Source organism: Colletotrichum fructicola (assembly GCF_000319635.2).
Source record: "Colletotrichum fructicola Nara gc5 chromosome Unknown KSG_Nara_v1_contig06, whole genome shotgun sequence".
Taxonomy (NCBI): domain Eukaryota; kingdom Fungi; phylum Ascomycota; class Sordariomycetes; order Glomerellales; family Glomerellaceae; genus Colletotrichum; species Colletotrichum fructicola.
Window position 1 is genome coordinate 3,138,032 of NW_027094056.1, and position 27,827 is coordinate 3,165,858.

Genomic DNA, 27,827 nt, shown 5'->3' on the forward strand with positions numbered 1-27,827 from the left:
GCTCCAGATTTCGCTTTGCTGGCCGCCAACGATGAATGCTGCGACATATCGCGCTCTTGCTACGGGTCCGTCATCGCCCCCCCCCCCCCCCCCCCCCCCCGCTGATATCACCCAATTTCGCAGCTCGGGGTGTTCTTCGTGAACCGACGGCACTTGTACCGAGGTCGACCACGCAGCTCCATCTGGCGGTATCCATCCAGAGTGAAGGGTCCAGTCACGGGTGCCGGGTCACACTGGTCACTGAACGGGTCTTGAGCTGGCCTGGAATTCAGGGAACCTCACGAAGCCGCCTTGGAAAGACGGCGGTGAGGTCACTGCTGAATCTCTAGTGGCTCAGCGCCTATGACACGCTGTTCCATGCCCTCCACGGCTGCGTCTGCGCCTGCGCCTGTGATGACAAGCCTCCGTCTTGCAAGCCTTGGACTGGGACAGCGGGGGATAGGTAGACAGAGCCGAGGGTCGTCTACCTTACCTTACCTCGCCAAACTTACGGGGCTCACAGCACAAAGCCTCGCTCATCTTTGTCATGGACCCTGCTGACTGGCACGCGGTCGCGGTCGCTCTCGCTGTCTCGCAAGCGCGCTGGGACCTCTCCGGCGAACGCGGGCTTCCGTCAGTGGGTATTCAGCCCCCGAAACACCGAATGCGCCCCCTAAATTCCGCCACGACCCCGCTTGAGACGCTGCTCGCTGCTGCTTTTGGGAGAGATCGAGGCATCGAGAATTAAGAGTCCGATCAATTGCTTACGGATGCGATGCGGTTACGCGCCCAATCCCATGGGAAATGGGAAAGCCGTCTTCTCCGTCCTGCGCGCCATCGACATCAACGCCTACCTACGAATACGGTACCTCGTACGCACCCTTTGTCAGCCGCCAGAGTCAGCGTCCCGTAATCACCGAGCGCCTTAATCATCTCCCCCCGCGTGTAAACCGTGGGCGTCTCGGGAGCCCTGGGAAAAGGGAAATGTGCGGCCGACAGATTCAGCCACACTTGTCACAAACATGCTGAGCACCTTGCGTATCGCCTGTGTTCTGCTCCACCAAATGCTTCAATGCGAAATAATCCTTCATCTCGATATGGCCGTCATCTCCCACCCACGACCCGAGCGTCCCGTCATTGTCTCCTCATCTGCGCATCCGCGTCTGTACCTCGCTGCACCCTCCAGGAGAATGCTTCACCTTCTGGCGCATAATCGGAGCATGGCCACAGCTTCGCGAGCACGCTGCCGTCGGAGACACAGAACGCATTTCAATGCACAGGTTGCCCTGCATTCGATACCCAGCTATGTCCTGGCTTGAGCTCCAAATAGACGCTACAAAACATCCTGGGCCACAGCTCTGATACACCTCATGAGGTCAATCACACTGGAACGCGCCGGCTGGTACTTGCGTGTTAACCTCCACACTTTGCATATCTTCATCTCTGACGAACACTCTGAATGCACCAAGTGCACAAATCATCCACTGCGCTGGTGGTACCCCCCACGAGGTATCCGAGAACACCGCAATGTCCGTAACAGAGACAGCAGGGAGGCAGTCATTTGCTTTGAAGCATAACACTAACAGGAGAAATGGGTCCAATGAGTGCCAAACTCCATCCGGCTCCCGTCTTCAAATGGGCTCCTCTCATTCGCTTGATCCTGCTAGCCTTGTCGAGTCTGGTACTCGGAGTGCATGTACTGGTTCGTCTCGCCCGCCGGACTGCGCCTGTGCAGCAAAATGACTGGGAGTGGACGCGCGAGAGACCGACCGCCAGTTCGACCCCAGCGAGCACGAGATCCATTCCGATTCGTACCGAGCCTGCAAACTTTGGCATCATTTTCCAGCAAGATGTCGAGCATTTCCCACATGGCCAAGAAAGACCCTGTTGCTTGTGGCCATGTCAAACCTTGACCAACACCACAAAATGGCTTATCCCCTATCACAACTCCTCCGAGGGGCAAGAAATTTCTAGAAGTTGGGGGCTGGGAATGGCATCAAGTTTTGCAACGAAATGGAGGGTGGGCGACGTTTCCTGCTTGCTCGCTTCCAAGAACACATGCCGTCATCTGGTGCCTCCTCCCTTGTGTGTGTTCACAGGCACCGCTGCAATCCCACTGCAAGCTGCAGGTTCTGCACCTTCACCAAATGGTGTTGCCATGTCACACACCTTCAGTCATCGTCGCAGCCTCCCCCGCTCCGCCCCGCGGCAGACAACGATTGGACGACTGGGCATCAACGCCAGCATCACCGCCTTTCGTGCAGGCCAACGAACTCAGATTGCCGGTCGGTGACAAGGGCTAGCAACCAGGGCGGTGATGAAGAGGGGGGCAGCGTCGACGAGGGCGTCGTGCTGTCAGATAAGCATTATCTCACAGTATTCACCGTAAAGTCTGATTCGCCCGAGGGACTGCCTCCGTGAAATGGCCAGAACGGAGTGCGTTTTCACGTCAGAGCAAACCTCCGAAGTTTCGGGTATTGCTGCAAGCACTCAAAATCGACGGTGCTGTTGTGGAAGGCCCCTGATGGTCTACCTGCGATACCACCGAAGTGTACCCAAGTGGACTTCGGTTCCCGACTCCCTAGTCCGTGACGGCCTCGCCCAATAGGCGGTCGCATACTGTCAACTGATTACTGCGATGACTCAACTTCTCCTGGCCTGGCCCTCGGCCTCAGCTCTCCTCGGACTATGGAAGAGACAGCGCGGTGCCCACGATAGCGACAACTACGAGGCAAAACTGGAGTCTGTCTGGCAGCCCTTTCCTGCAAGTATGCCTCCGCCCACCTATCGATAGGTGTCACCGGTAGACCTTGATGAACATCTACGGTTATTCGGACTCGCTCCCGTATTGCAACACTCGAAATGAACATAATGCAAGCTGCAGAAGTCTGTGCTTAAACGGCTTCTTGACGCTGAGAGATCAATCCAATACAGCTCTCAAGCACTTAAAAACACCCGCCGGGAAGAAGAAAGAAACCGCCGCCGCTGTTTGCCGCGCGGCTGATGCGCACGACTCAGTCGACGGACCACGAAAGAATCCCGGGACCGTCGTGCGCTGGCGGAAGATGAAGGAACCAATATGGTGCTATTCGTACAAGCTTCAATATTGCACCAGTGTTGAAGAAAATTTTCATTCATGACCAACACGAGAAAAAACACAAGATGGCGCGAGTGCGACACACCGAAGGGGTGGCCGAGACAATATTTGCTGCCTACTGGGAAAAATCGGCAGTTCTAGGCCAACCAAAAGCCTTCAAAGGCCTCCAGAGGCCTCGAGCGGTCTAAAAAGGTATGCTTCCAGAAGATCGTTCACTTCTAGCCTAGGTGGCACCCCTTAATGGGAAGATGATCTCCTCTCCGCGAATTGGGTTGGGTTTCAGCACCGCCCAAGAGTCTATCCGAGCGAAGCACACAATAACCTCTACCAAATCATGACTAAGGCAACAAGACCTGACATATGCCGCTGGTTTGCAGGGCGATAATTTGCAGCCGGGGACCGATCAACCTGGATAAAATGATGGTCAAACGACGTGACCTGATCTTCGACGTGTTCGTCACTAGTACGCGGAGGAGCGTGGTGCCTTAGACATTAAGATGCTGGTGGACAGATTTGTCTGGTGATATTCCGTCAAGGTAGCCCCACTGAGAGACCGGATGCCAAATCGAGCATCTGTTATTCGCCGATGCTCATCATCTGTAATCACCGATCGCGGGGGACGGGCCCTTTCTCCATGGACAAGAGTTACAAGGAGACCGGTGACTTTCTGGCCACCTTCATCAACCGACACTTGGCGAATAAGGCGTGTTGACCGTGACGTTTTGTTCGGTGGCTGACCCCTCACTTTGCCTCCGACCGGGCCGTTCTCTGATGGGCACGACGAGGTCTTTGCGCTCTACACGGCCCGTCCAAGTATGTAAGCCAAGAAGGGGGGAGGGAATATCCGCCACCCCGGAAGCGTCGGTCATGAGGATGGCCTCTGCTGTGAGGAAGCGCAAACTGTCATACAGCAATCAATCAACTAGAGACTAGCGCCTCGCCCCCTCTGTCTACTATGCAGTACAGAAGCCTCCGGAGGACGTCGATGCCAGCTTGGCGCCGGCGGCGCAGCCATCTGGCGGGGTTCCACGGCCAACATGAAGCTGAAATGTCGAGACTTTTGACAGCTAGTCTCGTGTGACCCTTCAGCTCTAGAGCGTCAACGCATCTAGAACTAGAAATCCGGGGTCGAAGAGGCCAACAACCGGCCCTAACCTTGCCCTCGTCATCCAGCGAGGCTCGAGGCCAGAAGATGGGGTTTTCGGAGGCCGTTCCGGACGAGACCCCCAAGGCTTGCAGGCCGGCGGTGGTCACTGTCAGTCGGGCGCCGACCATGAGACATGCCTGCATAGGCTGACGGGGCTGACGGGTTCCGCCAGGCGAATCATCGACATGTTCCCGATGGAGCTCCTTCTATTCCTGGTGACCGGCCTCACCCACTTCCCTATGGCGCGAGGGATCACCAAGGCCCTGGAGAAGGGTGGCCCCCCAAATCCTGGCGCAGGCAGCAACACCGAACATGGATTGGATGTCATCCACCGATGACCCGCCTGCGAACTCATCGACCCCAGCCGTAGGGCACCATCACCAAGGGAACAGCAGAGCAGCAGCCAGTCACGTCTGTTTCGTCCCCTCCGGTTTCTCCAACAGTCGCCCAGGCTATGAGACCAACCTCCCAGGCCGCAATCCCGCTACGGATAGTCTGTTCAGTTCTTCACGCGCAGGCAGCTGGAGTAGCCTTGCATGAGTTCTCAGCGTGAATCTCATCTCATCTTCAGATTCCTTCCCGCGTAATCATGGCCCCCGGGCTGACAAGAATCCTGGGCCCGTCGCGATCCTCCCCTAGGAGTGCCATGGGTATCGCCAGTCCGACCCAATCGCTTAACTGCTAATCAGTGCTCGACACCAGTGCTCGACGAATGGGGGCTTTTTGAAGGTGGAACCGCACTCGTCGCGAACACGCTCTCAACAAGTCACGCTGTCATTTTCACGATGCACGCGGCTGTTGCTTCGAACACGCCAGGTTGCAACTCGTGCGCGCAATCCTATCAGGTAAATGAATGACGCGACGGCTACACCGGTGTCGGCGAACATCGTGGCGGGAAATCCGATGTGGTGCGGGCTTGTGGGGTGTGAAGCAGGTCACCACCGGTCACGATATCAATCTATCAGCGTATCAGTGTCTCGCGAAATGACTCTTTTCCAAATCGGCCCCTCCTATCTCCCGCAATCTGGCAACGATAGACTTATCAGCATTTGACTATCTGTTCTTTAACGTGACAACGTTGTTAACAAGTGGATGAGATGGGGGAAACGTCCGATGCAACGAAGAAGGTGGCCCGCTTTGCGCCATCCGCGTGAGCTCTGCCCCAGATTTGCACGACTCAGTTGACAGCAACCGCTATCTGGCCTATTCTGAGAAGTTTCCAGGGTCTTCCGCCAATTTTCGGGTCCGTACAGAGAGTATTGCCTGCACATGATTCGTAGTCCGAGGACCGCAGCACGCAACTGCTACCGAAATGTGCAAAGACGTCGTCGACGGTCCTCAGCCTCGATATCCCGCCCGCTTCTGCAGTGTGGCTGTGTTGGCTAAGACGGCACCAACGGCCGGCAGCCACTGACGTGGAAGGGCAGACTGGCGATAGACGAGATGCTGCATATTGAAGAAAGAAAAAGGTCTATGGATTGAGTTTGCAGATATTAAACTGCGGACTGGGGTTTGCCGTGCGTCCGTTGACGTGGAGGGTCGTATGCGACCTGCAGCACATGCAGAGCCATAGGGCATCTTAGACATCTGCGGGTTGGATCACAGGCAGACGTAGGCAACTTCAGCTCGAGGCGTATCCAGCCTGATTTGTCGTCAGGGCTGAATCGCAAACGAATCGCTGCGATGCGTCTCCGAGATCGCAGGCATGACGAGGCTGTATTAAACGTTGGTGGTAAGTTGGTTGGCTTGCTTTTCTAAGGCGGGCGCGAAGTCAGACGTAGGCAGACTTATGAACAACTACAGTCCATGGATGAAATGCTGCAGGCTGTAGAGCGTCATCTCACTAGATATCTTGCAACGTTGTGACATCCTGCAATTGAGGGTTGATTGGTTCTGAGGCATGCAGGCTGGCTGACTTGTCGGTGAGAAGATCTCACTTCTAAAACCACTCAATTTCAGCTGGCATCATTTCATCACTATTGTCGTCTGTCTACCACCATTCATACACCAGAGAGAACTTTAAATCTTTTGATTCGAGAATGTCATTGATAACGACAGCCTTATGTTGTAACGGCAGGGCTGTCTGTCTGGTTGCTGTGAGCTCGCATGTCAGAACAGCCAGCGGTGTCTAGGAGCCAGGCTGCCAGGCTGTGACATGCTTCCCGAGTTGCAGCAGTAGGCAGCACAGGAAATTCAACCTGAGATGTTGCGTTATAGAGACTGAAGTGACCGTATGCGGCAAATAACGAGTTTGTGAATCATCGAGAGAGTTGCGCGTATGTCGGAAAGTGAGGCCGCCGCCTGACTCTTCTTAATCACTTGCCCCTTGCCACGGCAACGTTGAGGTTCGAGGCCAACTCAAGACGTGGAAGTCGCTCTACTAAGTTGATTTTTGAAAACTCTAATTGCAGTCATGAGTACGCAAAAAGAGAAGGTTGAGAACCTTTGGTGAGTCCTGGGTGACGTGGATCGTGTTCGGGTGACCAGACAGGGGGCAACTTGGGACGTGGCGATGTTGGGTGAGTCAAGAGTTAGGGTCAGATAGTCTTATGGCTTTTTGTTTTGTGAATGATTCTTGATACCTTGACTTTAGAGTCGACGGAGGCTGAAGTTGGGGAGCTGTAACGACATCTGTATTTGTCGGACATGAAGCTGGAAACCAACTGGAGCAGGTAGACTTGTTGTCATGAATTACGAAGGCCGCGTATACTGTGAGTCTTGTATTCTTCACCCTGATGAAAGCCCTGATGAAAGATTCAGTAGCTTAATACGGCAAGTCCAGAGAAGAGATATCTGTCTAGTTGAAGAGGGTAGACACTTACCCGACTCACCTGTGATGGTTTTGACGAACTCGGTACTTCATGAGAGATAAGTGGACAAACATAGAGCCTGCCGTATGTAACGCTAGATATTACAAAGAAAGCCAGCCTAATCTACGTGACGGTATTATCACGGCGGTGATTTAAACCTCTTTGGTCCCAATACAAGAACAGGGCTATATTCGGATGGAACACGAGGCAGAATCATTCAGGAGAGTCTGTAAAGCGAGTTCATTTCCTTCTCCGTATGATCCTTAATTCAGAAATCTGGAGCAGCATTGAACATGATCTACTCTCCATGCGGAAACGTCTGATGTTATAGAAGGAGAGACGGCGGTAGAGACGACGACAGGGACGATAGGGATCGCAACGGAGCCATGAACAAGCTCGACGAACGTAAGCGGTACTCCGCCTGTTGAGTTGAAATATCCGCTCAGATGAAAACGCTCGATCACAGAAATAGCATCTCCCGCTTGTGCCTCTAAAAACTTTACTGCCGGCTGCAGCGGCCTTTCTCATGCTTATAGTCTCACAGGTGAGGAATCTCAAGAACAAGAAGATCAACCTCATCTCAATCTAGATTCCTCTACTTTTTTTTCTAAGCAATTCAAACGTCAAAATTCACTTTTCTATAGCCTTGAGCGTCTCCTTGTCGCAATTCCGAGTTCCGAGCCATCGAGATGGTTGGCCAGTATGAGCGTTTTCGCTATGCGAGCCGTCGCCTACCAATATGAACGACTCCATCACGGCATTCCATCACATACGACCATACCCACTGGAGAACTCGGGATCCCGTCCGCTCTCCCATAGATAAGCCAGTGAGGGCTGGAGTAGTAGTCGGGTCGGTGACGACCGGCGAATGCCCGGTGTTGTATGTATTTTTGCTGATTTAGAATCAGACAGTCAGTCCTTTTTGCGTTTAGACACACGCATGCGGCCTTTTGTCATGTTGATGAAGCGTGATAACTCAATGAGTGAAACAAGGATAGAGGAGTTTCCTTCGATATCACGTTCTTACGGCACAGTCATGGGCCCAGCAAGACTGGGCTACTTGTGGCTTCTATCCGCCACTCCTTGGTCTCATCCATTATCTCCCCGCTCCAAAGAACCACCAGCGATCCTATCCTGTGGAAAGCTCCATCAATAGAGGCCTTACCGAGTAGCACGATGCCCTCTCCAAGCAAGAACTCTCCCCCCTCGCTCTCAGGATCAGGAGTCACTATCAACCCACCGAACGCGCCGAACGTTTTGCCCATTTTCCCCAGCCACGCCCGAGTAATCTCTAGTGTCCAACGCTGCTTCTGTACCGATATCACCGCTTCTCCAAGTTCTTCTTCTGTTACCTCTACTCGGCATGCTAACCCTCTGACGCTAGCTGAACCGTCCGGCGCCAGGACCAAATGTTGTTGGCGGTCCAGGGGATGTAAGCGGCCCAGCCGCGTTTGACCCTGAGCCGTAAGCACTTCAGGCTGCCAAGATGCCCCGGGTGCGCCTGAAGGATTCCCCGACAATATACTGGCGTCCATGGAGCCGTAACTTAGCACCTGTACCAATACTTTCTCCAAGCCGACCCCGTATTGTACCGGCAGTTGGCCTCCGTCGGAGCAGAGGGACAAGTAGCCATATACATGATCCTCGACAACGGAGCAGGCCCTAATGCCAGCTGAGTGCCATATGATTGGAAGATGCTTGAGTCTTATCTCCTGCCTCTCGGGGAGGCCTTCCATGAAGAGCGTGCCTGTCGCCGTTCCTGCAGGTGATGTATTATGATACACGTCCTCCAGCGTAGCCAGATCGAAGAAGAGTTCACTTTTGCCTATCACTCGGTTTGTGAGTGCCTCCCTCCTGCGCATCAGCATCAGCCCGCGCTCAACATCAGCCTTACTCACGACTCCCATTCCGTTGAAGATGAGCAAACGCTCTGACAATATGGCTTCCTGGAACGTCCAAACTCTGCTTCCCCAGACCGAATCGACTACTCGTGTGGCAGTTGCTGCTCCGTCAAATATTTGCTCCATGGCGTTTTCTGGCTGCGTCCAGCTCCACATAGTCCCCAGACTGGCCACCTCAGGGATCAGGGCCACGCACAATGCCGCCCGTTTATAGTAATCCCCCATGCGCGGCACTTCTCTTGCCTTGTCCTTCATATTGCCTTGCTCGATGCATCGCTGATCAATCCACACGTGGTCTATTCCCGTTCCCTCCAACACATCACTTACGGTCTCGATGAGAGACGAGCTTTCAGGCCACTGCTGCCAGCAGTAGGAAATGATCGCATACCGTCCCCGAACCATGCCCGTCACTACCTCTCCGGTCGTGAGACACAGAAGCCGGGTTGGGAGCTCTTCATCGGGAGTGACGATGGCGGACAACACGACGCCCTGCGCCAAGGGAGTGAATGCCAAATCTTGCGGCTTATCCCAGCCGGAGCCCAACAACGGCGTGCTCGGCTGCTTGTCCATCGGCTGCGGATTCTCGCGGGTCGCATGTAGCGCAGGGAATGCTGGATCGGGAGGGCACAGAGGGCTCATAATTTTTAGGTCTTTGTTGTCAAATTGGTTGTAATGATCATGTATCTTGTTGTTTTTATGTTTCAAGATTGAGTGTGCGGCACAAGAGGTTGGCACGCCACGTCACGTTGCGCCGCTAAATCCGATATATCGCGTACCGGCCGAAGTGTCTACTTTCGGTCTCACACGGCCACTTGACATGTGGCTATGTTTCTGCTCCGTTTTGAAAATTTTCGTAGGCTAAGTTGTATTACGAAATAGAAATGACAGTTCGGCATAGTGACTTATGCAGAGAAGAGAGTCTTTGATTATCATTGAATATTTACAGGAATTGAAATAGATGTACTTTGTTCTTGACGATGGCAACCTCTACTTGGGGTGATGACAGTCCTTTAAGACGACATATCATGGTGCCATCGGTCGTGGTGTCCATGTGCGTGATGTTTCACGCACCTACTTGGTGCCCTTGAATTCCTGGAAGAGGGCAGGAAGGAAGGATCCAAGATCTGGTGCCGCAGTCGACCGTCAGCAAAAATCAATGTGAATGTGCCGAGGGTGACTTACGGGTCATCTCGATGTTGCAGTGCACAGCAAGGTCGTGTCCCAGCTGGGCGTTGCCGTGGTTATCGGACGCAACGAAGAAGCGGGATCGAAGCTCACGGTAGCCATTGGGCATACGGCGAACCATGTGCATGAGGTACGAAGTCTGGTCAAACTCCTCGAGAGAATAGTCTACAGATACTACGGTCAGATAAAGTCACGAGACACAGCTGTGTACGAAGCACTTACCGCCGATAAACAGCTTTCCAACAACGACAGTCTCAATGCCGAGCTCCGGCCAGGCAGACGTGTTGAAGCCAATCAACTCGGGCTCGATGAACTGGATGCTCAGCTTGGCGGCGTCGTTGCCGACATACTCGTCAATGTAGGACGTGGCACCAATGTAGCGCTCGGCATAGGTGCGGTTGGCCCAGTCGACGCTGTCGGGTGTGCGGTAGCTGTACTGGTGCGCGATGGGGTTCCAGAGTTTGTAGCGGGCCGTTTCGACAGAGTGCCAACCGAACCACCAGTCGTACTGCTCGCCGGTGACTTTCAGGGGTGTTAGACGGGACACAACAAGGGGAGTCAAGTTCTTGACGGTTACCTTGAGGGATCTCGCTGCGAACAGCGATCATGAGAGTGCCGTTGCTGCCAATGGCGTAGCCGTTTTCCAAGTTCAGATACCCGGGCTGCTCAAGATACTTGGCGGCGTCTTGGGCAGAGTATGCTGTTATCGGTCAGTTCGTCCCGCCCAAAGGGATTCCTTATTAGTCAGAGGAGAGTGTAACTGACTGAAGGCACTGGGCCAAGGGCTTCCAGCCAAGCCGTTGACAAGGGCGTCCGAGATGGGAGAAACCACCGGGTTGTAGTATCTGCACGTCTTAGCATACGAGCGAACCGTGGAATGAGGGAATGTTGGAATGAGGGAATGCTGGAATGAGGGGGAGCTTACTTCGCGTAAGGCTTCTCAAAGTCAACCTCTCGGAAACCGAGATAGTACTGCTCAGTGTTTGACTCCAGCGACGACATGTCTGTAGATACATAGTCGCCGCCCGAAGTCAAGTTGGCCGGCTGGGGATTCGCAGGGACAGCGGCGGCACCGGAGAGCTGACGGCCCCGGATAACTTTGCCATTGACAGCGGCAACAAGTGCCAGAAGAGCGGTAGCAGACTGCATATTGAAGGAACAAGTTGAAGAAAGGGGGTTGGCAACTTCCGATGTCTGTATGTAGCGAGTGATGGCTGTGTCAAGCTTGATGTCTTCTTTCAAAGCTCCTTGAATAAGGGAAGGATGTTCTTATATAGAAGTTTGTCGTGGCAATATCCCATCGTAGGACGGCGAATGACTTCAGCATCGAAGAGCCATGATGCCTGTGCCTCCACCCGCGCGTCATTGCGGTAACAATCTTCTCTGGATGCCGAACTGAAAAAGCACAACGGCATGCTCGGAGTGCCATTCGCATCGTCGTGTCCGGAGGATGAACGGTCCCGCAGGTCCCGCAGATCCCGCAGACGTCCCGCCAAATGCCCGTCCCGCCGGAGGTCCCGCCACATGTCCCGCAAGAACAGTCCCGCGAGGTCCCGCCGCTACCAAGATTGCAATCAGTCTATGAGCAGTAGATTGGATGGCGCGACAGCTGAGGGTCATGGTATAGGGGTCAGAAGCTAACCAGGGCATGCCTTCAAGGAACGGTCGCCTACTTCACTTTCGACCCGGTCTTGCAGGTTATTGGAATCGCACTCTAGCATGACTCTGACTGTTTCCATTAGTTAACTACAAGATCATCCATCAATACTTCCAGTATTGATGACAGCTTTCGGGAAATCTCCCAGTGCCCAATCCGCCGTAAGAGATCCATCGCACTGCAGAGCGTACTAGACTCGACCGGTGGGAACGAAGACGCATCAGTTTGCTTCTTCCCTGTCTGCGAAGGGCCGACTGGTTCAGAAACCTGAAGTTCAGGGATCGCGATCTCGTCTTGCGACGGCGTATAGCAGGAGCCCGTCTTTGGCATGAACTTGATGTAACTGTACACGGCCATGGCAGCGTAGAAGACCGCCTTGGGAACGTGTATTGCTGGATCAGACCCGATTGGGAGCATTTCCAGGTGTTTGAGAACCAACAGTGCGTGCAAGACGCCCTTCCTGGCTTCCGAAGAGGTGGCCCACTCGTCGATTTCTTTCTTGGCCTGCTCGGCGACCTCTCGACCGTCACGGCCGATCGAACGCTCCAGGAGGTCGGCATCGGCGTACAGTGCCATGAACGATGCATGCCACCATATCATGAGATTGATATAGTTAGGCTGATTTCGTGGGAAGTGGCCGACGTACACCTGGTGCCATGACAGAAGCGCTTCCCTGAATTGATCGATTGCTACTTTGTCCAGGCAGGACGCCTTTGTTTCCTGAATCGAACCCACGATATTGGCCAACGACGCATACGCAAGCATGTGTGCTTGTTGAAAACCAGGGGCTGATACGGAAGGCTGCGACATGGAAGAATCGGCCTCACCTCCATTGTTGCTGATTGACTGATCCCGCCTGACAAGTCTGTACCATTCGGCGGCATTGGGCGCGAAGAAAGCCTCATCTGAACAACAGTGAGGAATCCTGCCGGGAGCATGCCTAAGTAGTGGCTCGTGATGGAATGTGACTGAGAACTCGGAGTCTTGGATGTAGAGTCCCAGAAGAAGTCGGATAGACTCTTCTTTGTGAATCCATTCCTTCCACATATCGTCAACGCCTAGGCCAGGATCCTCCAATGAGTTAATCATTACGTGCTTCGATTTGAAAAGACCTCCCTGTCGAGCCCAAGCAATGACTGTGCCATGAAAGCACTCAGTCATGCAGACGTCACTGGGATCTCCGGAAAGCATCCCAAAGGTTTGGCCGATGGTTGCGGCCTGGACGAGGGACAGAACCTCCCGCTTTTCACGACATATATATCTATCCCACTGCGATTCTACGTTAGATATGTTATTCAACCACACGATGTATTTTTTTGCGTCACTTGCCGATGCTAAAATTGCCTTGTGAAGCATTTGAAAGATCATCCTTCCATTCTCTGTTGCCTTTGAGGATCCCATGAACAGAGCACCAACAGAACACATGGACAGAAGTAGCATTGCATTTTCCGAAGAGGGTCGGAACGACGGCGCGTGTACGATGGGGAAGACGGGGTTAAACCGTGCAAAGTACAACTTGATGCATATGTTCTCCCATGGTCAGCAATAAGCCGTGATAAGTGCACAACCTTTCACTCACCAAGAAGTCTGCAGAAGGTAAAGCGGCATTGCTCGGTCTTGGCTGTAATTTCAGCAAAAGGCCCTCTCTGTAGCCGTTATCTACCCAGCTCCGGCCTTGAAGTTGGTCGGGGATGTCGTAGCAGACAACGTTGCGTGGCAGTGTTGCATACCACCTGCGTTGTACCTCGGGAACCAAGTCATGATTCTTTGCACAGTAATTGTCCATGACATTTGGAAATACAGGATTCTGCGATGTCTGTTGCTCAACGAAGTCGTTGGTTGGGGCGCCATATTGCGGAAAGGTATTCGAAAGAGACTGGTTCAGTGCATCGATGTCGAAGTTGTCTCCCAACAACCACGTCGGTTCATGGACGTTCAAACCCATCTTCATAAGCTCCAAGTCCGTCGGTGTATTCAGAAAGCTCATAGAGGGGGCCGAAAAGTCCGCTGCGTTCAGTGCGGCAGTCGACAGATGCGGCACTGGTTGAACATTGGTGCGTAGCTCGTCTGCCTCCCCTTCCGCGACTTCATAAGGCGTTTGAGAATGGGCGCCGTTGATGAATACATCTTCCAGGTCGTGATCTGATAACGTCTCAATCTCTTGAGGAGATGTTTGTGATGACGGCGTCCTTCGTACGCTTCTCGAAAGTCTTTTTCGTTTTCCAATAGTATGTGACCGAGCATGTCTAATCAAAGAGTCTCTGCAGGGCGTGTCAGCTGATAGATGATATGAGAAACTGGGCTACTGCTCGGCCCCTAATTTGACAGACTTACTGTCGGCTATAAGATTTACCACACTGTCCGCATTGAAATGGTTTCTCCTTTGTATGTGATCGCTCATGGCGAGCCAAGTGTTCCGCCTTCGAGAAGCTCTGCTCACAATATGGGCATTTTCTAGACCGCGTCGTCTGCATACGGCCTTCCAAACCGGGGACAGCAGGGACAACACTTTCTGAATGAGACATTGCAGAATTACACGCTACCCTTTTAGCAAGTACTTCGCGATAGCATGTTCCTGACACGCTCCGACGAAGACGGGAGCATCGGAGCTCTGTGACTGACTAGTCACCGTCACAAGTTACCTAAGCGAACACCGCACGGTGAAAGTCAAGGGGTGTGGAGCCAGAGAAAGCTGCTTCTACAATAGCTAGTAAATCGTCCCAAAGCTAAATGGCATCAAGTAACGTGTCAGCACATCTCACACAATGATATGGCAGAGAACATGAACTTGGCGATCCAGTCTTGATTCCCGTGATAACTACTCTGTACAAATTGCAAAAGGCCAGCAAAGGCCAATGGACTTTTCTTATCTGCACGGAGAAAGCAGCTTCATCTCTTTTCTTGTGGCCACTCTTGTGCGTCACTGACAACCATAATTTGCAAATTCCCGAAACCAGAACCCTTTTAGAAAAAACATAACGACAGGCCAGTCCCGCCCAACTGTCCGGTGACTTGCTTAAGAAGCCATGTAGGTGCTGGCGTCAATGCCCTCCTTGGGGAACTCACTGAGAAACGGGTTAGCCATATGCGCATGGTATTAAGGGCAGACGAAAACTTACGGAAGAGCAACCTCGAAGCGCTTCTCAATAGCTGTGAGAACCTCCTTGTCCTGGTCGGTGCTCACGAAGGAGATGGCAAGACCCTTGGTACCGAAACGACCAGCACGACCGACTCTGTGCAAGTAGGAGTCGGCGTCGGCAGGCAGATCGTAGTTGATGGCCAGGTTGATACGCTCAATATCGATACCTCTGCCGAAGACGTCGGTGGCGACGCAGATACGCTTGTTGAACTCCTTGAACTCCTTGTAGCGGCGGATACGCTCCTCCTGGCTGACGCCGGAGTGGACGGCGATGGAGGGGAAGTTGCACTCTCTCAGCAACTTGTCCAGCTCGGTCGCACGCAGAGTGCTCTTGACGAAAATGATGACCTGGTTGAACTGGAGCTCGTCCAGAAGCTCGTTGAGCTTGCGGTTCTTCTCACGCTCCTCGAGCTTGATGTAGTACTGCTGGAGACCGTGCAGGGTGAGCTTGGTGTCCTCGTCGACGTAGTGCTCGGTAGGGTTCTGCATGAACTTCCTGCAGATGGGCTTGATGTCGTCGGACAGGGTGGCCGAGAACATCATAACCTGCTTCTGGGTGGGGGTGGCGCGGAAGATCTCCTGGACGTCACGGCGCATGTCTGATCCTTGTTATTATGAAGCTTCGCCGGCGGGAGCGAACATTGACTCACCGATCTGATCGAGCATCTTGTCGCACTCGTCAAGGACGAAGATGCGGACGCTGCCCAGGCGGAGAACCTTGTCACGGACCAACGCGTTAAGTCGGCCGGGAGTGCCGACAATGATGTGAGGGCAGGTCTCCTTGTTCTTGATCGTCTCGACATCCTTCTGGATGGGGGTTCCACCGTAGAAGACACCAGTCTTAATGTCCGGCATGTACTTGCTGAAACGGTTGTACTCGTTGCGAATCTGGAAAGCGAGCTCACGAGTGTGGCACATAACCAAGACGGAAACCTCGCCCTGCACCGGCTCGACTTGTTGCAAGGTGGTGAGTACGAAGACGGCAGTCTTTCCCAGACCGGACTTGGCCTGGCAGATGATGTCTCCACCGAGAAGCGCCTGAGGGATACAGGTTTGCTGGACTGTTGGGTCGCGCCGATGTTAGATATTTGTTCCAAGAGCAGAAGTGACGTAGAGGGCGTGCAAAGTGCCCGTCCATCTGCGCAAAAGAAGCCATGTTGAGTCGAATGTTTCCACTCTCCTCCACAAACAAGAAACGCTCATCAGTCACAAGTGACGATGGCAGGGCATGGCACGATCGCGGTGCTTGCGGCGCGAAAGCGACCATTGCGACACGCGACCGTGGCACAGAAGTAGTCGGGCACTCGAGAGGCGAAGCTCTCGCAGTGCCATTGCGACTGTATAGTACTCGAGAACACCGTAGTGTTCGCGCGGTGGGAGGGGTGCTGTCACGCTTTCCCCTCTCTCAAGACCGCAGTATCATCCACCTGTTACCGGTGGATTGTCGAGCAATGCCCGTACAAAGATGGATATCCAGCTGACTCCCGCTTTTTGATTCGGTACTTCCTCGATGGCGATTTCGATGGCTTTTGGGGCTTGCGAGATGGACGGACGCTTGCTGACAGGGGAGGGGATGATGATGGGTTAGGGTATATAAACTCAGGACTGACCCTCCGAAGGATGCTCGAAACCGCAATCGCCAATAGCGCGCAGAAGCTCGGGCTTCAAGAGGAAGTCGCGGAAACCGGTCGAGTGAATGCCGACATAGCTGCCCTTCTTGTCGACGTTGTTACCGGCGGCAGCAGCATCGGCCTTCTTTCCGTTCGAGGCGGCCGCGGTCTCGTTGGTCTGAAGCTCCTCGTCGGAGTAGTCGATGAGATCCTCCTCAGCAGACATGTTGTCGATTACTGGTGGTGACGTTGCTGGAGATTATTGAAATAACGGCCGAGAAGGCTGTGGCGAAGGAAAGAACCCGAGGCTGACGATGCAAGCTTCTTGGGTTGATCAGGAGAGGATGACGGGCTAGCAGCGCGGTAGCTCCTAGCTTTGCTGAATGAAAAAAAAGAGAAAAAGTCGGAAGGTGTCGTTCGGCTCGTGGAAAGAAAACGCTAGCCGGGTCCTTAAAACACGGAGGGCGAGAGAATTAAATTCAGATGGCAATTGGGGAGGAAGTAAGGTTGGATGGCGAGTTGGCAGGCGCCGTGGTTGATGTGGAAGGACCAGGAACTTGGAAGACACGAAGGTAAGGCGGGCGCCCCAAGGTCAAAAGCTTTCGCGTGTGAGAGGCTGAGTTCAGCGACATCATGTGACCAGGACCCGCTTATGAGGACAGTACAAATGCAGACTCAAGCACAGTACCGTTAACCTTTGCGCTGGGGTTGGTCCAGCTTGTTGTCTGGAGCTGACCTGAACCTGGGCAGCTTGCGCCCTGCAGCCTAGAACCTCTCCATCTGCTGGAGACACTCAAGGCCACCACCCACACCATCCATGCAACCCCTGCAGTGTTTTTTTCCACTTTCATGGTGAAGGTGACCTGGACAAGACTGACTCTGCTCACAACACTACGCTCAATGCCTTTCACTGTTTGAAACGCTTGACAAGCCGCAGGGAGACGAAAATGGCAAAGGCAAAAAGCGAGAGCTTGTCAAACCGGCCCCAATACACTCGGGTGTCGTACCTGCATCAAGCCGCCTGCTATTTAGCAACGGTGCAGCCAACAACCTCCAACTCAAAGCCAACCGCGGCGAAACTCCACGATGACGCTCAGCCTAGCCAGGACAAACATGCCACCACAAACGAGACGCTTGCTCGACGCTTCATCTCCGACATTCGAGCCGTCTCTCTGAAGGCCCAAATACGGCCCAGCTCAGCACTAAAGCAGATGATGTGCAAGTACTGCGACGCCCTCCTGGTGGAAGGAAAGACTTGCGTAACTACAGTCGAGAACCCAAGCAAGGGCGGCAAGAAGCCTTGGGCGGATGTCATGGTCACCAGATGCAAGTCCTGCGGCCATGCCAAGCGCTACCCTGTGAACGCTCCACGACAAAAAAGGCGGCCTTTCCGGGAGCCCAAGGAAGTGACAGTGGAGGAGAGTCTCAATGACGTGGAAATGAAGGAGTCAGAGACTGCGGTATCGGATGAGCAGGCAGCAGCTGATTGAGAGGTACTTCACCCCCGACGGTCTTCAAGTTATGGCGGCACTTCGCCGCAAAGTACGACATGCCATGGGCAGCAAGCAGACAGGCCCGTGACGATGGAGCCTTGGCTGGCGAGCGAGTCTACGCTCATGCTGCACAATGCTCTTGGACAGAGTCGACATGAATGATGGAGACAAACTCAAGCACGCTTTCGGCTTCCAAGATGGAAGAACCGCAATCACAGGTCGCGTTCGCGCCAATCACCCAATGCATCAGTCACAGAGATACTGTGGCAAAGAAGCATCAGAATTCTAAGCTTCGCCACGTGCAACGTTAAGATACCCCCGGCAGAGAGCCGAATCATAGTTGTGCATCAAATTTTGGATGCCACTGAGTGAGTGGTATGTTTTTGGATCATTAAGTCATGCTTTTTGGGTTCTCTGTAAGCTGAAGTGGCCTATGTAGTGACCAGAAGCTATTACGCTGTTCGGCGGGCATTTAGCAAACCGCGCGGTGAATACCATCCTTCATGTTCTTGACTTCTTGCTTGACTCCGTGCTTCTTTTCATGTTCCTCATCACTCTTGACACGCACCTTCCTGCGTCCGTGGTGCTTCTTCAAGACCTGCAGGTCAATCTCGTCATTCTCCATCAATGTCTCCGTGACGGCAGAGATATCCGTCAGCAAACGCTCGAGCAAGTCAAACGTCATGCTCTCGCGCACGACCACTCGCAGAATCTCAATCTTTTCCTCGTTAGGCGGTAGTGGGTAGTTGGGAATGATCCAGCCCCTGGCGCGGAGCATAAGCGATATCGTCTCCTGCTTGATACGCGGGTAATCCTTCTTGAACTCATCTGTCAAGCGGAACGAGACCACAGGCAAACCCGCAACGTAGTCAGCCGATGTCTCTTCGGGTGCAATCTCTCCGCCACCAACGGCAGCAGAAGCCTGGTTGACAGCCGACTTTACGGCACCCTTCGTGGCCTTCCCTGGCGCTGGGCGGTGAATGTCAGAGACAACGGTGTACCACCCTGTCGCCTCGAGGCTGTCAGCGAGCAGGCGCGAGTTGGAGAGGCAGTTCTCCATAATGCAGCGGTAACCCTCGAAGCCGAGGTGGATGAGGTTGTAGTACTGCACGATGACCTGCGCACCAGGACGGGAGAAGTTGAGGGTGAAGGACTTTTCGGTGCCGCCAAGGTAGTGCAGCTCGAAGACGAGGTCTTCCGGGAGGTACGACTCGTCGCGCCAGATGATCCAGCCGAGACCGGCGTACACGAGGCCGAACTTGTGACCGGAGGTGTTGATCGACTTCACGCGGGGAAGTTCAAAGTTCCACTTTGCGCCCCCACCAGCCCCGGCGTGGGTGAATGGGGCGATGAAGCCGCCAGACGCAGCGTCAACATGGATGGGGATGTCGATGCCTGTCTCCTCCTGGTACTTGTCAAGAATCTTGGAAATCTCCTCGACGGGCTCGTAGTGGCCGGTGTATGTGCTGCCTAGAATGACGAACACGCCGATGGTGTTCTCGTCAATGTTCTCCCTCACCAGGTCCGCGTCAAGGCAGTAGTGGCTCTTCTTGCTCACGGGCAGAATGCGGGCCTCGACGTCAAAGTAGCGCGCAAACTTCTCGAGGGCGACCTGCGCGTTGGCGCCCATGAGGATGTTGGGCTTGGATGCGTCCTTTCCCTGCTCCTTCCTGCGCTGCTGCCATCTGCGCTTCATGGCGAGACCGCCGAGGTGGATGGCCTCGGAGGAGCCTGTGGTGGCTGACCCGAGGGCCTTCTCGCCGGGTTGTACGCCCCAGAGGTGGGAGATAATGGAGATGCAGCGCTGGTGCATGTCCATCATGGCAGGATATTCGTCGGCGTCGGAAAGGTTCTTGGCGAGGTTCTCTTGCATCAATTGCGTTGCGTTAGTTTCCATGAAGGTGCCCACGAAGCTGAACCATGTTAGTGGGCCTTTGATGTTGTATACCGGGCCACTGACTTACCTGGCAAGATTGAGATTCGGCTTGCCGTCAAGGTCAAGCTCGTCCCTGATCATCTGAAAGACGGTATCTCCTGGAGCTCCTTCTTCTGGTATCTTGTACTTGGGAATGTTCATCTGGGACGTGTAGCGAGAGTCGAAAGGGTGGATATGGGCAGAGGTGGCATGGCTGCGCATGTTCGTGTGACCGGGAGGGGTGATGTGAGTTGCTTGGAGTCTTTGGACGATCTCCTCCGGGTTGACCTAGAATTGTCAGTTGGAGGTGCTTGCGATGTCTTCACGCAGGATACTCACATGGCTTGCGAGAGGCATGATGGCGGTTGTATGGTAGAAGCTCTTCAATGGGTATCACGAGTCGATTTCACAGTAAGATCTCACTTCGAAGTCAAAATGAGATGGATTGATGTCCAGACAAAGTGTGCCAAGAATGGGGGATCACCGTCCCCTGAGGCTTAAATACCAGATCAAAGCTCCATAGCTCACCTCCAGACAGCTGGGCGTGGAAACACACAAGTGCGCGGCTTGCCAGGCCGGATGATGAGGAATGAATGACGACATATCACAGGCCGGGCGGAGCGCGGAGGTCTCCCCTTGGCCCAGAATCGTCGCAAGTTTGGTAATGCATTGAGAAAAATGTCTTTCAGCCCCAAAAGACTAGCTCTAGCTCGTAACGTACCCGCGGGCCGAGCGAGCGGAGAGATCGCGATGAACTCTTAGTCGCAGACTTTCAGGTTCCTGCCAAGGCCAGGGGCAGTTATGATGGAAGCTTGTGCTGCTGCGTGGAGCTTGGGCGGTGCAGGGTGCCGACTTTGCCGGTGGAGCTGGTGTTCGGGCGCCTGCTGACGTTGCGGTGCTCTTGTCACTGGCTGCTGCTGCAGTGTAATTGTGTGTCAAGTTAGAAACGGATGTTGGAGCTTGGTTTTGATGACTGTGGTTTTCATCCGAAGCATTGACTGGACGCAGTCTGGAGGAAGCCTGAAAGGAGGAGAGCTAACAATGCTCAGATGGTTTGGCCAGCCATCCACGATGAGGAGTGACGGCCTTTGGAGCTGAAAGCTTAAGGTACCTGAAGCTGCGGCCTGCATTCGGCGCCTGTGAGTGTGAATTCCCTGAGGGACCTCGCCGATCCGCCCACCCACTGGCAGGTGGGTCCCGTCCCGGCTTGGCGCTGCAGTTGCGCAGTAGCACCGGCAGAAACCAACACTTCTTGTCGACGTCGATGCATCATCTGACTACGAGTTATTCCTGGATACATGAGCTTCAATGTATTGAGAAATTTGGCACAGGACTTAGGTTCTCTGTTCAAGAGCATATTCTGGGATAACAAAGTTTTTGATCATGCACACAGGCTGCTGGTCAGCAACGCCGATTGGGACAGTCAAATTTGTGACACGACGGCATAGATGACGCTGACCACAGCAGGGCAGGGTAGAAACATCTAAATGGGGCCAAACTCGCCTCATTCTCTGGGGTATCCAAATTCCATTCTTTGATGCTAACAGCAGCCTCCAGCTTCTTCATCGCCCACAGCGGTCGCAAGTCTAAAGCACCGTCTTCTTTCTCGCCGTTCTCGTGTAGTGGTTCATCTGCCACTCCACATCGCCCTCCCGTTCTTCCAACGTGCAATTCCTGATGGAGAATGCCCGCATGGTCACACGGGGACCAACCTCAGACAACTCCAGCTGGTCGTATCCAGTTCGTACATACAAATGATGGCGCACCTCGATGCTGTCGTCCTCCAGACGCTTAAATGTGACTGTTCGGTTGCCTGCTCTCATGGAAGAATTTCTTGGAGGGAACAAGTGCTGAAGGACTCGCTGCACACGCTTGCCGAGTCCGGTGGAGAAACCATCAAAGATGAGATCTGTGGGGTAGGTCAGTACAACGACGGAGAGCAGCCTCGAGGGATAACATACGAGGATAGCTTTCTGAGATGTTGCCGCGCAGCGCATTTGGCAAGTCCTGGCGGGTCTTGACGTTGTGAAGGCTGAAGCTGATGGTCGGACCGTGAGGAAGATGAGATATCGTCAAAGCCGACGGGGTGCCGCGGTGTTCGTGAACATGGACGATGTCAGTAAGGCCAGTGGCATTAGCGACGCGGACGAGGTCCTGCAAAGTCATAGTGCCGCGGTTGATGACCGTGGCCGTTGGCATCAGCAGACGGAGGTCTTTGGAAAAGCCTTGAAGCCTGCTTGAAGGAGATCGGGAGGTGGTGATGAGAACTCGCGGGTCCTGAAGACCGGACAGAGTTTCATACTCGTCGTCGAGGGACTGCAAGGCCTCGGCTGATTCGTCGTATGAGAAGTCCTTGCGAAGCCGGACATCATTGGCAATGTCGACTGGGAGTGGCTTGCCGGTCGCCAACGACTCCCTGAGGCGAGCTCGCCTGTCAGCTACTGCACTCTCTTGAAGAGTGAGAGCCCGGCGGTGAAGGTAGTCCCTTCTTTGCCTTGATTGTTTTCGTGCCTAACATATGGTTAGTCATGCTGCATGCTTCTAGAAAGCCTAACAGAAACTCACCTGTAGCATTGTGATAATTATAAGTATTCAGTTCCTCTTGACACTCAACCGACTCTTCAAACTTGAATTCTCATCAGTGGAGAAAAATTCAATACGAGTTGCTGCATTATGTCAGCAATTCGGTCTAAGGTCTGTGCTTTCACCTCACCGAGGTGAGCAAACAATGCTGGAAAGAATGGGCTGCGGGCCGAGATGTCCCGATGTCCAAGCGTCCGAACGCTAGTCTTGCTAGGGAAGGGACTGGCCGCGGGGGAAACCCGCTTCATCGGAAATAAGATTGTCAGCTTTCACTAGGTAGGGTCTCCCATTCGCCATTCAGGTCCTTTCATTCGATTTGTGAGATAAGCCAGGAATACCCAGGTCGCCCGGCTTTCACAAGCTGAATGCAATGGCTGGTGATTCGCCGACGCGGCACGATTCGACAGAAGGTCCATTTCAGTGACTCGCCAAGTCTCGCGCAATGCCTAGAGCCTGGGCCGATGGACGGGTAGCAGTGGCACACTGCGTAATTCCACAGGCCAGAGACCGATGGCAGCAATGGCAGCCCCCATCAGAGCATTCAAGCCCGGTTCCCTGAGACTTTTGCTTGGGAAGTGAGAGCTCGTACGCTGGCAGTCGGGCTGGGCCGGCTCGAAGCGATGACACCCAGAGCTGCGGACACTTCAGATTGTTTGCATTTAATTCGCCAATCTGGCCGTCCTTTTCAACAATCGATACTTCGGATGATCAGTCCCAGCGACTCCCGGATCGGTGACAGGGGCAATGGCGGCGGCTTTGTGATCGGCTGATTCCCAAGTTTCTTCGACAAAGAGTGCCAAAAGGACCCCTTCTAGCCCGCCAAAATGAGTAGCGAGCCACCGAGGCGTCCATCGACAGAGACGGCCTTCAGCGCGTTCCGGGGGTCGTACGGCTGCTCGAGGTCGCTAGAGAGGGGAGTGGACCAGCCTGCTGCCTGTCTTGTCAACCAATGTCACCATCGAACCCCCGGCGAACCATTCTTCTTTCCCCTCGCCTCCTCCACAGCCCCTCGGCTGTCGCTACCCCAAAAGAGGAAGGTCAATAAACGGCCGCTGGAGCTGCGGGCTGTCGGGGCTGCTTTTGTGTCGTGATAGCACGCTAGAGCGCCGAATTCTCTCTGGTTCCTTTGGCCGGCCCCCCATCCAACGCGTCGCCCGAAGTACCCAAAGAGGAGCCCGCAGTCACACCCACGCTGATATGGGGAGATAGATAGAGGGTGGCCGGGAGGAAAAAGAATCGCCTCACCCTCTCCCGCTGCTGTTGGTTGTGCCGTGCTATTGTCTCCACGGCTCCTCCATTCGGCCGTGAAGCGCACTCTTCTCCCAGCAGCAGACCCTTCAGGAACCACCAGACCGACACCTCCCCCAGATACCACAAGCCAGAGGATCGCGCTCTCTCGTGGTGATCTGCGGAAAGTGGGATTTTGACTGGCTTGTTGGCTGGCTCAGTCCTTGTCACATCACGCATCTTAGCCTGCAGACTGCCGACCGGCACCACCGTCGCCGCCATCCTCTCGCTTGATTAATTGAAAAAAGCCCTTGGCGCCCGCAGTCCCCCAGTCCCGTTGTGGCCTTGGGGCCTTCTTTTCGTCCGCTGCTTATCTCGACCGTCGTCGCCCTTCAGCCCATCCGCAATCGGCGTTGCATTCTCTCGTCTTTCATTCTACTCTGTAGAAAGTAGAGCGAAGGAGAGAGGGACACGACGCCCTCGCCCAACGATCACGATGCCGTCCTTTTTTCGCAAGCGCGGCGAGCCCGAGGAGATCACGCCGTACCCCGCCCTGGAAGACGATGCCGAGGCCACCGGTATTGAGCCTTTGAAGGCTCTGGCTCAGTTCGAGAAGGCGCACAAGCTCGACCCGAATATGCCAATTGACGAGCTCAACGATGTCGATACAGCACTCGCCACGGGAAACGCCGAGAAGGGACTCGAGATCGAACAGGCTCTTATGGAGGACAACTCGCCCTATCCCGAGGTACGTGAGTAGAATGTCTCTACGCGCAAAAGATGGGACGAAAGGGCGCAGAAGGAGTCTAGCGGCGAGTAAAGAAACCGTTCAAATCGCTGACTTGATGCGACACAGGTCCGCGCAGTGGTAAGGAATTATGATGTCGATTTGCCTGCCAACACGATCCGCGCCTGGGTCATTGGCTTGTTGCTCTGCACTGTCGGCTCCGGTGTCAACATGCTGTTTTCGCTTCGAAACCCCAGCGTCACAATCACGACCTACGTCGTCCAGCTTATTGCGTACCCCATCGGCAAGGGCTGGGATTTGGTTATGCCCGATAAGGAACAAAATGTCTTCGGCATCAAGTTCAACCTCAGGCCTGGAAAGTTCAACTACAAGGAGCACGTCATCATTGTTGCCATGTCTAATGTAAGTGCAAATCACCAAACCTGAGAGGGCTTCTCAGGAAATCCCCAATGTGACGACAGCCAAGCTCTGAGTGATACGGCTACACATTTCAAGACAGTACTAATACAATCGCACAGGCTGCGTATGGAGGCGGTGTCTTGTACGCGACGGATGTCCTGCTTGCCCAGCAACTCTTCTACAAGCAGCACTTTGGTTGGGCCTTCCAGCTGCTTTTTGGCGTCACCACACTCTGCACTGGTTATGGCCTCGCTGGCTTGGCCCGACGCTTCCTTGTTTGGCCTGCGGCCATGATTTGGCCCTCAAACTTGGTCAACTGCGCGCTGTTCTACACGCTTCACGATCACTCTGGATCCGACCCCTCAAAGACAAATGGTTGGAAGATCGGCCGCTACCGCTGGTTCCTCATTGTTGGTAGCGGTGCTTTCATCTGGTACTGGTTCCCCGGTTGGATCTTCCAGGGTCTCTCGTACTTTACGTGGATTTGCTGGATTGCGCCCGAGAATGTGATTGTCAACAAGGTTTTTGGTGGTTTGTCGGGCTATGGTCTGATGCCCATCTCCTTCGATTGGACGGTCATCTCAGGCTACTTGACCTCGCCTCTGATTCCGCCATTCCACGCCATTGCCAACGTCATTGCCGGTATCATCATCTTTTTCGTCATCATTTCCTCCGGCATTCACTTTTCTGGCACATGGTACGCCGACTACTTCCCGGTCCAGAGCTCCGAGTCCTTCGACAACACAGGTGCCGTCTACAATGTGTCTCGAATTCTCGACGCCAACTTCCAATTCAACGAGACTGCATACAACGCTTACTCGCCGCTCTACCTGCCTACCCAATTCGCTCTCGCGTACGCCTTGTCCTTCGCTGCCGTAGCTGCAGTCGTTGTTCACGTTGTGCTTTACCACGGCACAGAGATCTGGAGTCAGTTCAAGTTGGCCCGTCACCAGGAGGATGACGTGCACATGCGCTTGATGAAGAAGTATCGCGACGCTGAGGACTGGTGGTACCTTGGTAAGCAACGCCTCAATACAAATTCTTTGGATCTAAGCTTACACACATAGCTCTCTTCGTTGTCATGGTCGCCATGTCATTCGGCGTCGTCGCAGGCTGGCCCACAGGCTTCCCTGCTTGGGCATACGTTGTCTGCATTCTAATCCCCGTTTTCTGGCTTATCCCCATCGGTATCGTGCAGGCCATCACGAACATCCAGCTTGGTCTTAATGTTCTTACCGAATTCATCATTGGTTACATGGTGCCCGGCCGCCCTCTCGCCATGATGATGTTCAAGAACTACGGCTACATTTGCATGTCGCAGGCGCTTTACTTTGCGCAGGATCTCAAGCTCGGCCACTACATGAAGGTGCCTCCTCGCACCATGTTTGCGTCTCAGCTCATCGCCTCGCTGTGGTCTGCTGTGGTCCAGATCGCTGTAATGAACTGGGCCCTAGGCGCCATTCCCGATGTTTGCCAGCCCGACCAGCCCAGCAACTACACCTGCCCCGGTGGTCGCGTCTTCTTTACGGCTTCGATTATCTGGGGTGCCATTGGACCTGCTCGAATCTTCTCCGGCAATGCTCTTTACTCGTCCCTCCAGTGGTTTTGGCTCGTCGGCGCCATCACCCCTGTCATCACCTGGTTCCTTGCCCGCAAGTGGCCCAAGAGCATCTGGCGCTACGTCAACACGCCCCTTCTGTACGGTGGCTCTGGTTGGTTGCCGCCCGCCAGTGTCTACATCTACCTCTGCTGGGCCACCGTCGGCACAATCTTCAACTTCTTCATCAAGCGCAGATACACGGGCTGGTGGCTTCAGTACAACTACATCACTTCGGCAGCCTTAGACTGTGGCCTTATCGTGGCAACGCTGATCATCTTCTTCACGCTGTACCTGACATCTGCGAGGCCGCCTCAGTGGTGGGGCAACGTTCAGGTCTTCGAGACAATGGACTGGAGAGGCGATGCCATCAAAACACACGTCTCAGGCAGTGAGAAGATTGGGTCCAGCACCTGGCCTTGAGAGGAGTAAAGATATGAAGAATGGGAACATGTGTCAAAGATGGGGAAAGATGCTAATGATGTTCGATTTGCTCAGATTTTAGGAGTTCGGCGGCCTTTTATATGTACTACGGTCTAATGACCCATTGGGAGGAAGGAGTCTTAGGATATTTAGCTCGGAAACGAGGGTTGTCTGTACGGCTGATGATACCTCAGTGCGAATCTGCTTGCATATCTAAATTTAAGTATGAATCTACGAACTTATCGATGAGTCAGTTTTGAGAAACGGTTGGGCGGGTGGTCTAGGTCGTCAAGTTCGATTCAGCAACGTTGCTTGCGTTTGTTCTTGGCAGAAGAAGCCATACAGATGCTTCACCACCTTTTGTTCCAGTAACATCCATGGACGACATCACGACAGACATGTCTGCTACCTGCACCCCCTTGGCCCAGAAATTTCCATGCTTACGGACGACGCGGAAGTTGTGCCCTGCTCAGCTGTGTTCAGGCACGGCCAGGCTGCCTATGCCGACGCCACAAATGGATCACTCCACTCCCTGGCCCAGACTGGGTCTCGTCTCCTGAGACACCAAGCATTAAACCTTCCCTGGATCGCGATCGCGATAAGATGCGAAGATCACCAGCACCCAACCCATCATGTCGGGAGGGGCCAGAAAACGGAGGGCCCTCCTCGGCGGCTGATTGCAACCTCGAGGCCAAAGGGAACAGGATTCCGTAAGAGCTCCCTGACATGACGGAACAAGACAACAAATATCGTGCATCCCTTCTGACCAGGCACAGCCCAGGAGCCCCGTTCGTTCCATGAAGGGTCGTCGCCCTTTGGGTATATGACCGAGATGAACGGTCATTTCACCGAAATCCTCGGGGACCTCCCTCACCGGCATCGCAGAACGAGGGGGTGGTCTGGAGCGGGAGTTGGCC

At 54.0% G+C, this 27,827-nt stretch overlaps 8 protein-coding genes across 8 annotated transcripts; 2 read left to right on the forward strand and 6 right to left on the reverse strand.

Annotated features, from left to right (window-relative positions):
- Window positions 1-8,067: 8,067 nt before the first annotated feature.
- Window positions 8,068-9,573, reverse strand: CGGC5_v011135 (uncharacterized protein; the record flags this gene model as incomplete). Its single annotated transcript, XM_032028776.1, has 1 exon — window positions 8,068-9,573. One exon carries the CDS (start codon window positions 9,571-9,573, stop codon window positions 8,068-8,070), a length of 1,506 nt encoding a protein of 501 aa, XP_031891559.1.
- A 432-nt stretch (window positions 9,574-10,005) lies between these two features.
- On the reverse strand, window positions 10,006-11,268 carry phy-0 (Phloretin hydrolase; the record flags this gene model as incomplete). Its single annotated transcript, XM_032028774.1, has 6 exons — window positions 10,006-10,058; window positions 10,117-10,284; window positions 10,342-10,641; window positions 10,697-10,819; window positions 10,885-10,964; window positions 11,045-11,268. The coding sequence occupies 6 exons, from the start codon at window positions 11,266-11,268 to the stop codon at window positions 10,006-10,008; spliced, it is 948 nt and encodes a 315-aa protein (XP_031891310.1).
- Window positions 11,269-11,857: 589 nt separating this feature from the next.
- Window positions 11,858-14,301, reverse strand: ADR1-0 (Regulatory protein ADR1; the record flags this gene model as incomplete). The annotated part of the gene is made up of 4 exons (XM_066152487.1): window positions 11,858-13,045; window positions 13,256-13,306; window positions 13,356-14,037; window positions 14,111-14,301. The coding sequence occupies 4 exons, from the start codon at window positions 14,299-14,301 to the stop codon at window positions 11,858-11,860; spliced, it is 2,112 nt and encodes a 703-aa protein (XP_066008292.1).
- Window positions 14,302-14,792: 491 nt separating this feature from the next.
- Window positions 14,793-16,751, reverse strand: SUB2-0 (ATP-dependent RNA helicase SUB2; the record flags this gene model as incomplete). The annotated part of the gene is made up of 4 exons (XM_032028772.1): window positions 14,793-14,841; window positions 14,896-15,514; window positions 15,566-15,976; window positions 16,526-16,751. 4 exons carry the CDS (start codon window positions 16,749-16,751, stop codon window positions 14,793-14,795), a joined length of 1,305 nt encoding a protein of 434 aa, XP_031891304.1.
- Window positions 16,752-17,472: 721 nt separating this feature from the next.
- Window positions 17,473-18,015, forward strand: rpr2 (Ribonuclease P protein subunit rpr2; the record flags this gene model as incomplete). Its single annotated transcript, XM_032028771.1, has 1 exon — window positions 17,473-18,015. The coding sequence occupies one exon, from the start codon at window positions 17,473-17,475 to the stop codon at window positions 18,013-18,015; it is 543 nt and encodes a 180-aa protein (XP_031891303.1).
- A 475-nt stretch (window positions 18,016-18,490) lies between these two features.
- GAD1 (Glutamate decarboxylase) lies at window positions 18,491-20,290 on the reverse strand (the record flags this gene model as incomplete). The annotated part of the gene is made up of 3 exons (XM_032028770.1): window positions 18,491-19,931; window positions 19,983-20,221; window positions 20,273-20,290. 3 exons carry the CDS (start codon window positions 20,288-20,290, stop codon window positions 18,491-18,493), a joined length of 1,698 nt encoding a protein of 565 aa, XP_031891302.1.
- Window positions 20,291-21,519: 1,229 nt separating this feature from the next.
- IMP4-0 (U3 small nucleolar ribonucleoprotein IMP4) lies at window positions 21,520-22,507 on the reverse strand (the record flags this gene model as incomplete). Its single annotated transcript, XM_032028769.1, has 3 exons — window positions 21,520-21,842; window positions 21,895-22,444; window positions 22,499-22,507. The coding sequence occupies 3 exons, from the start codon at window positions 22,505-22,507 to the stop codon at window positions 21,520-21,522; spliced, it is 882 nt and encodes a 293-aa protein (XP_031891301.1).
- Window positions 22,508-24,239: 1,732 nt separating this feature from the next.
- isp4-1 (Sexual differentiation process protein isp4) lies at window positions 24,240-26,910 on the forward strand (the record flags this gene model as incomplete). The annotated part of the gene is made up of 4 exons (XM_032028768.1): window positions 24,240-24,491; window positions 24,600-24,893; window positions 25,010-25,907; window positions 25,958-26,910. 4 exons carry the CDS (start codon window positions 24,240-24,242, stop codon window positions 26,908-26,910), a joined length of 2,397 nt encoding a protein of 798 aa, XP_031891308.1.
- Window positions 26,911-27,827: the final 917 nt, after the last annotated feature.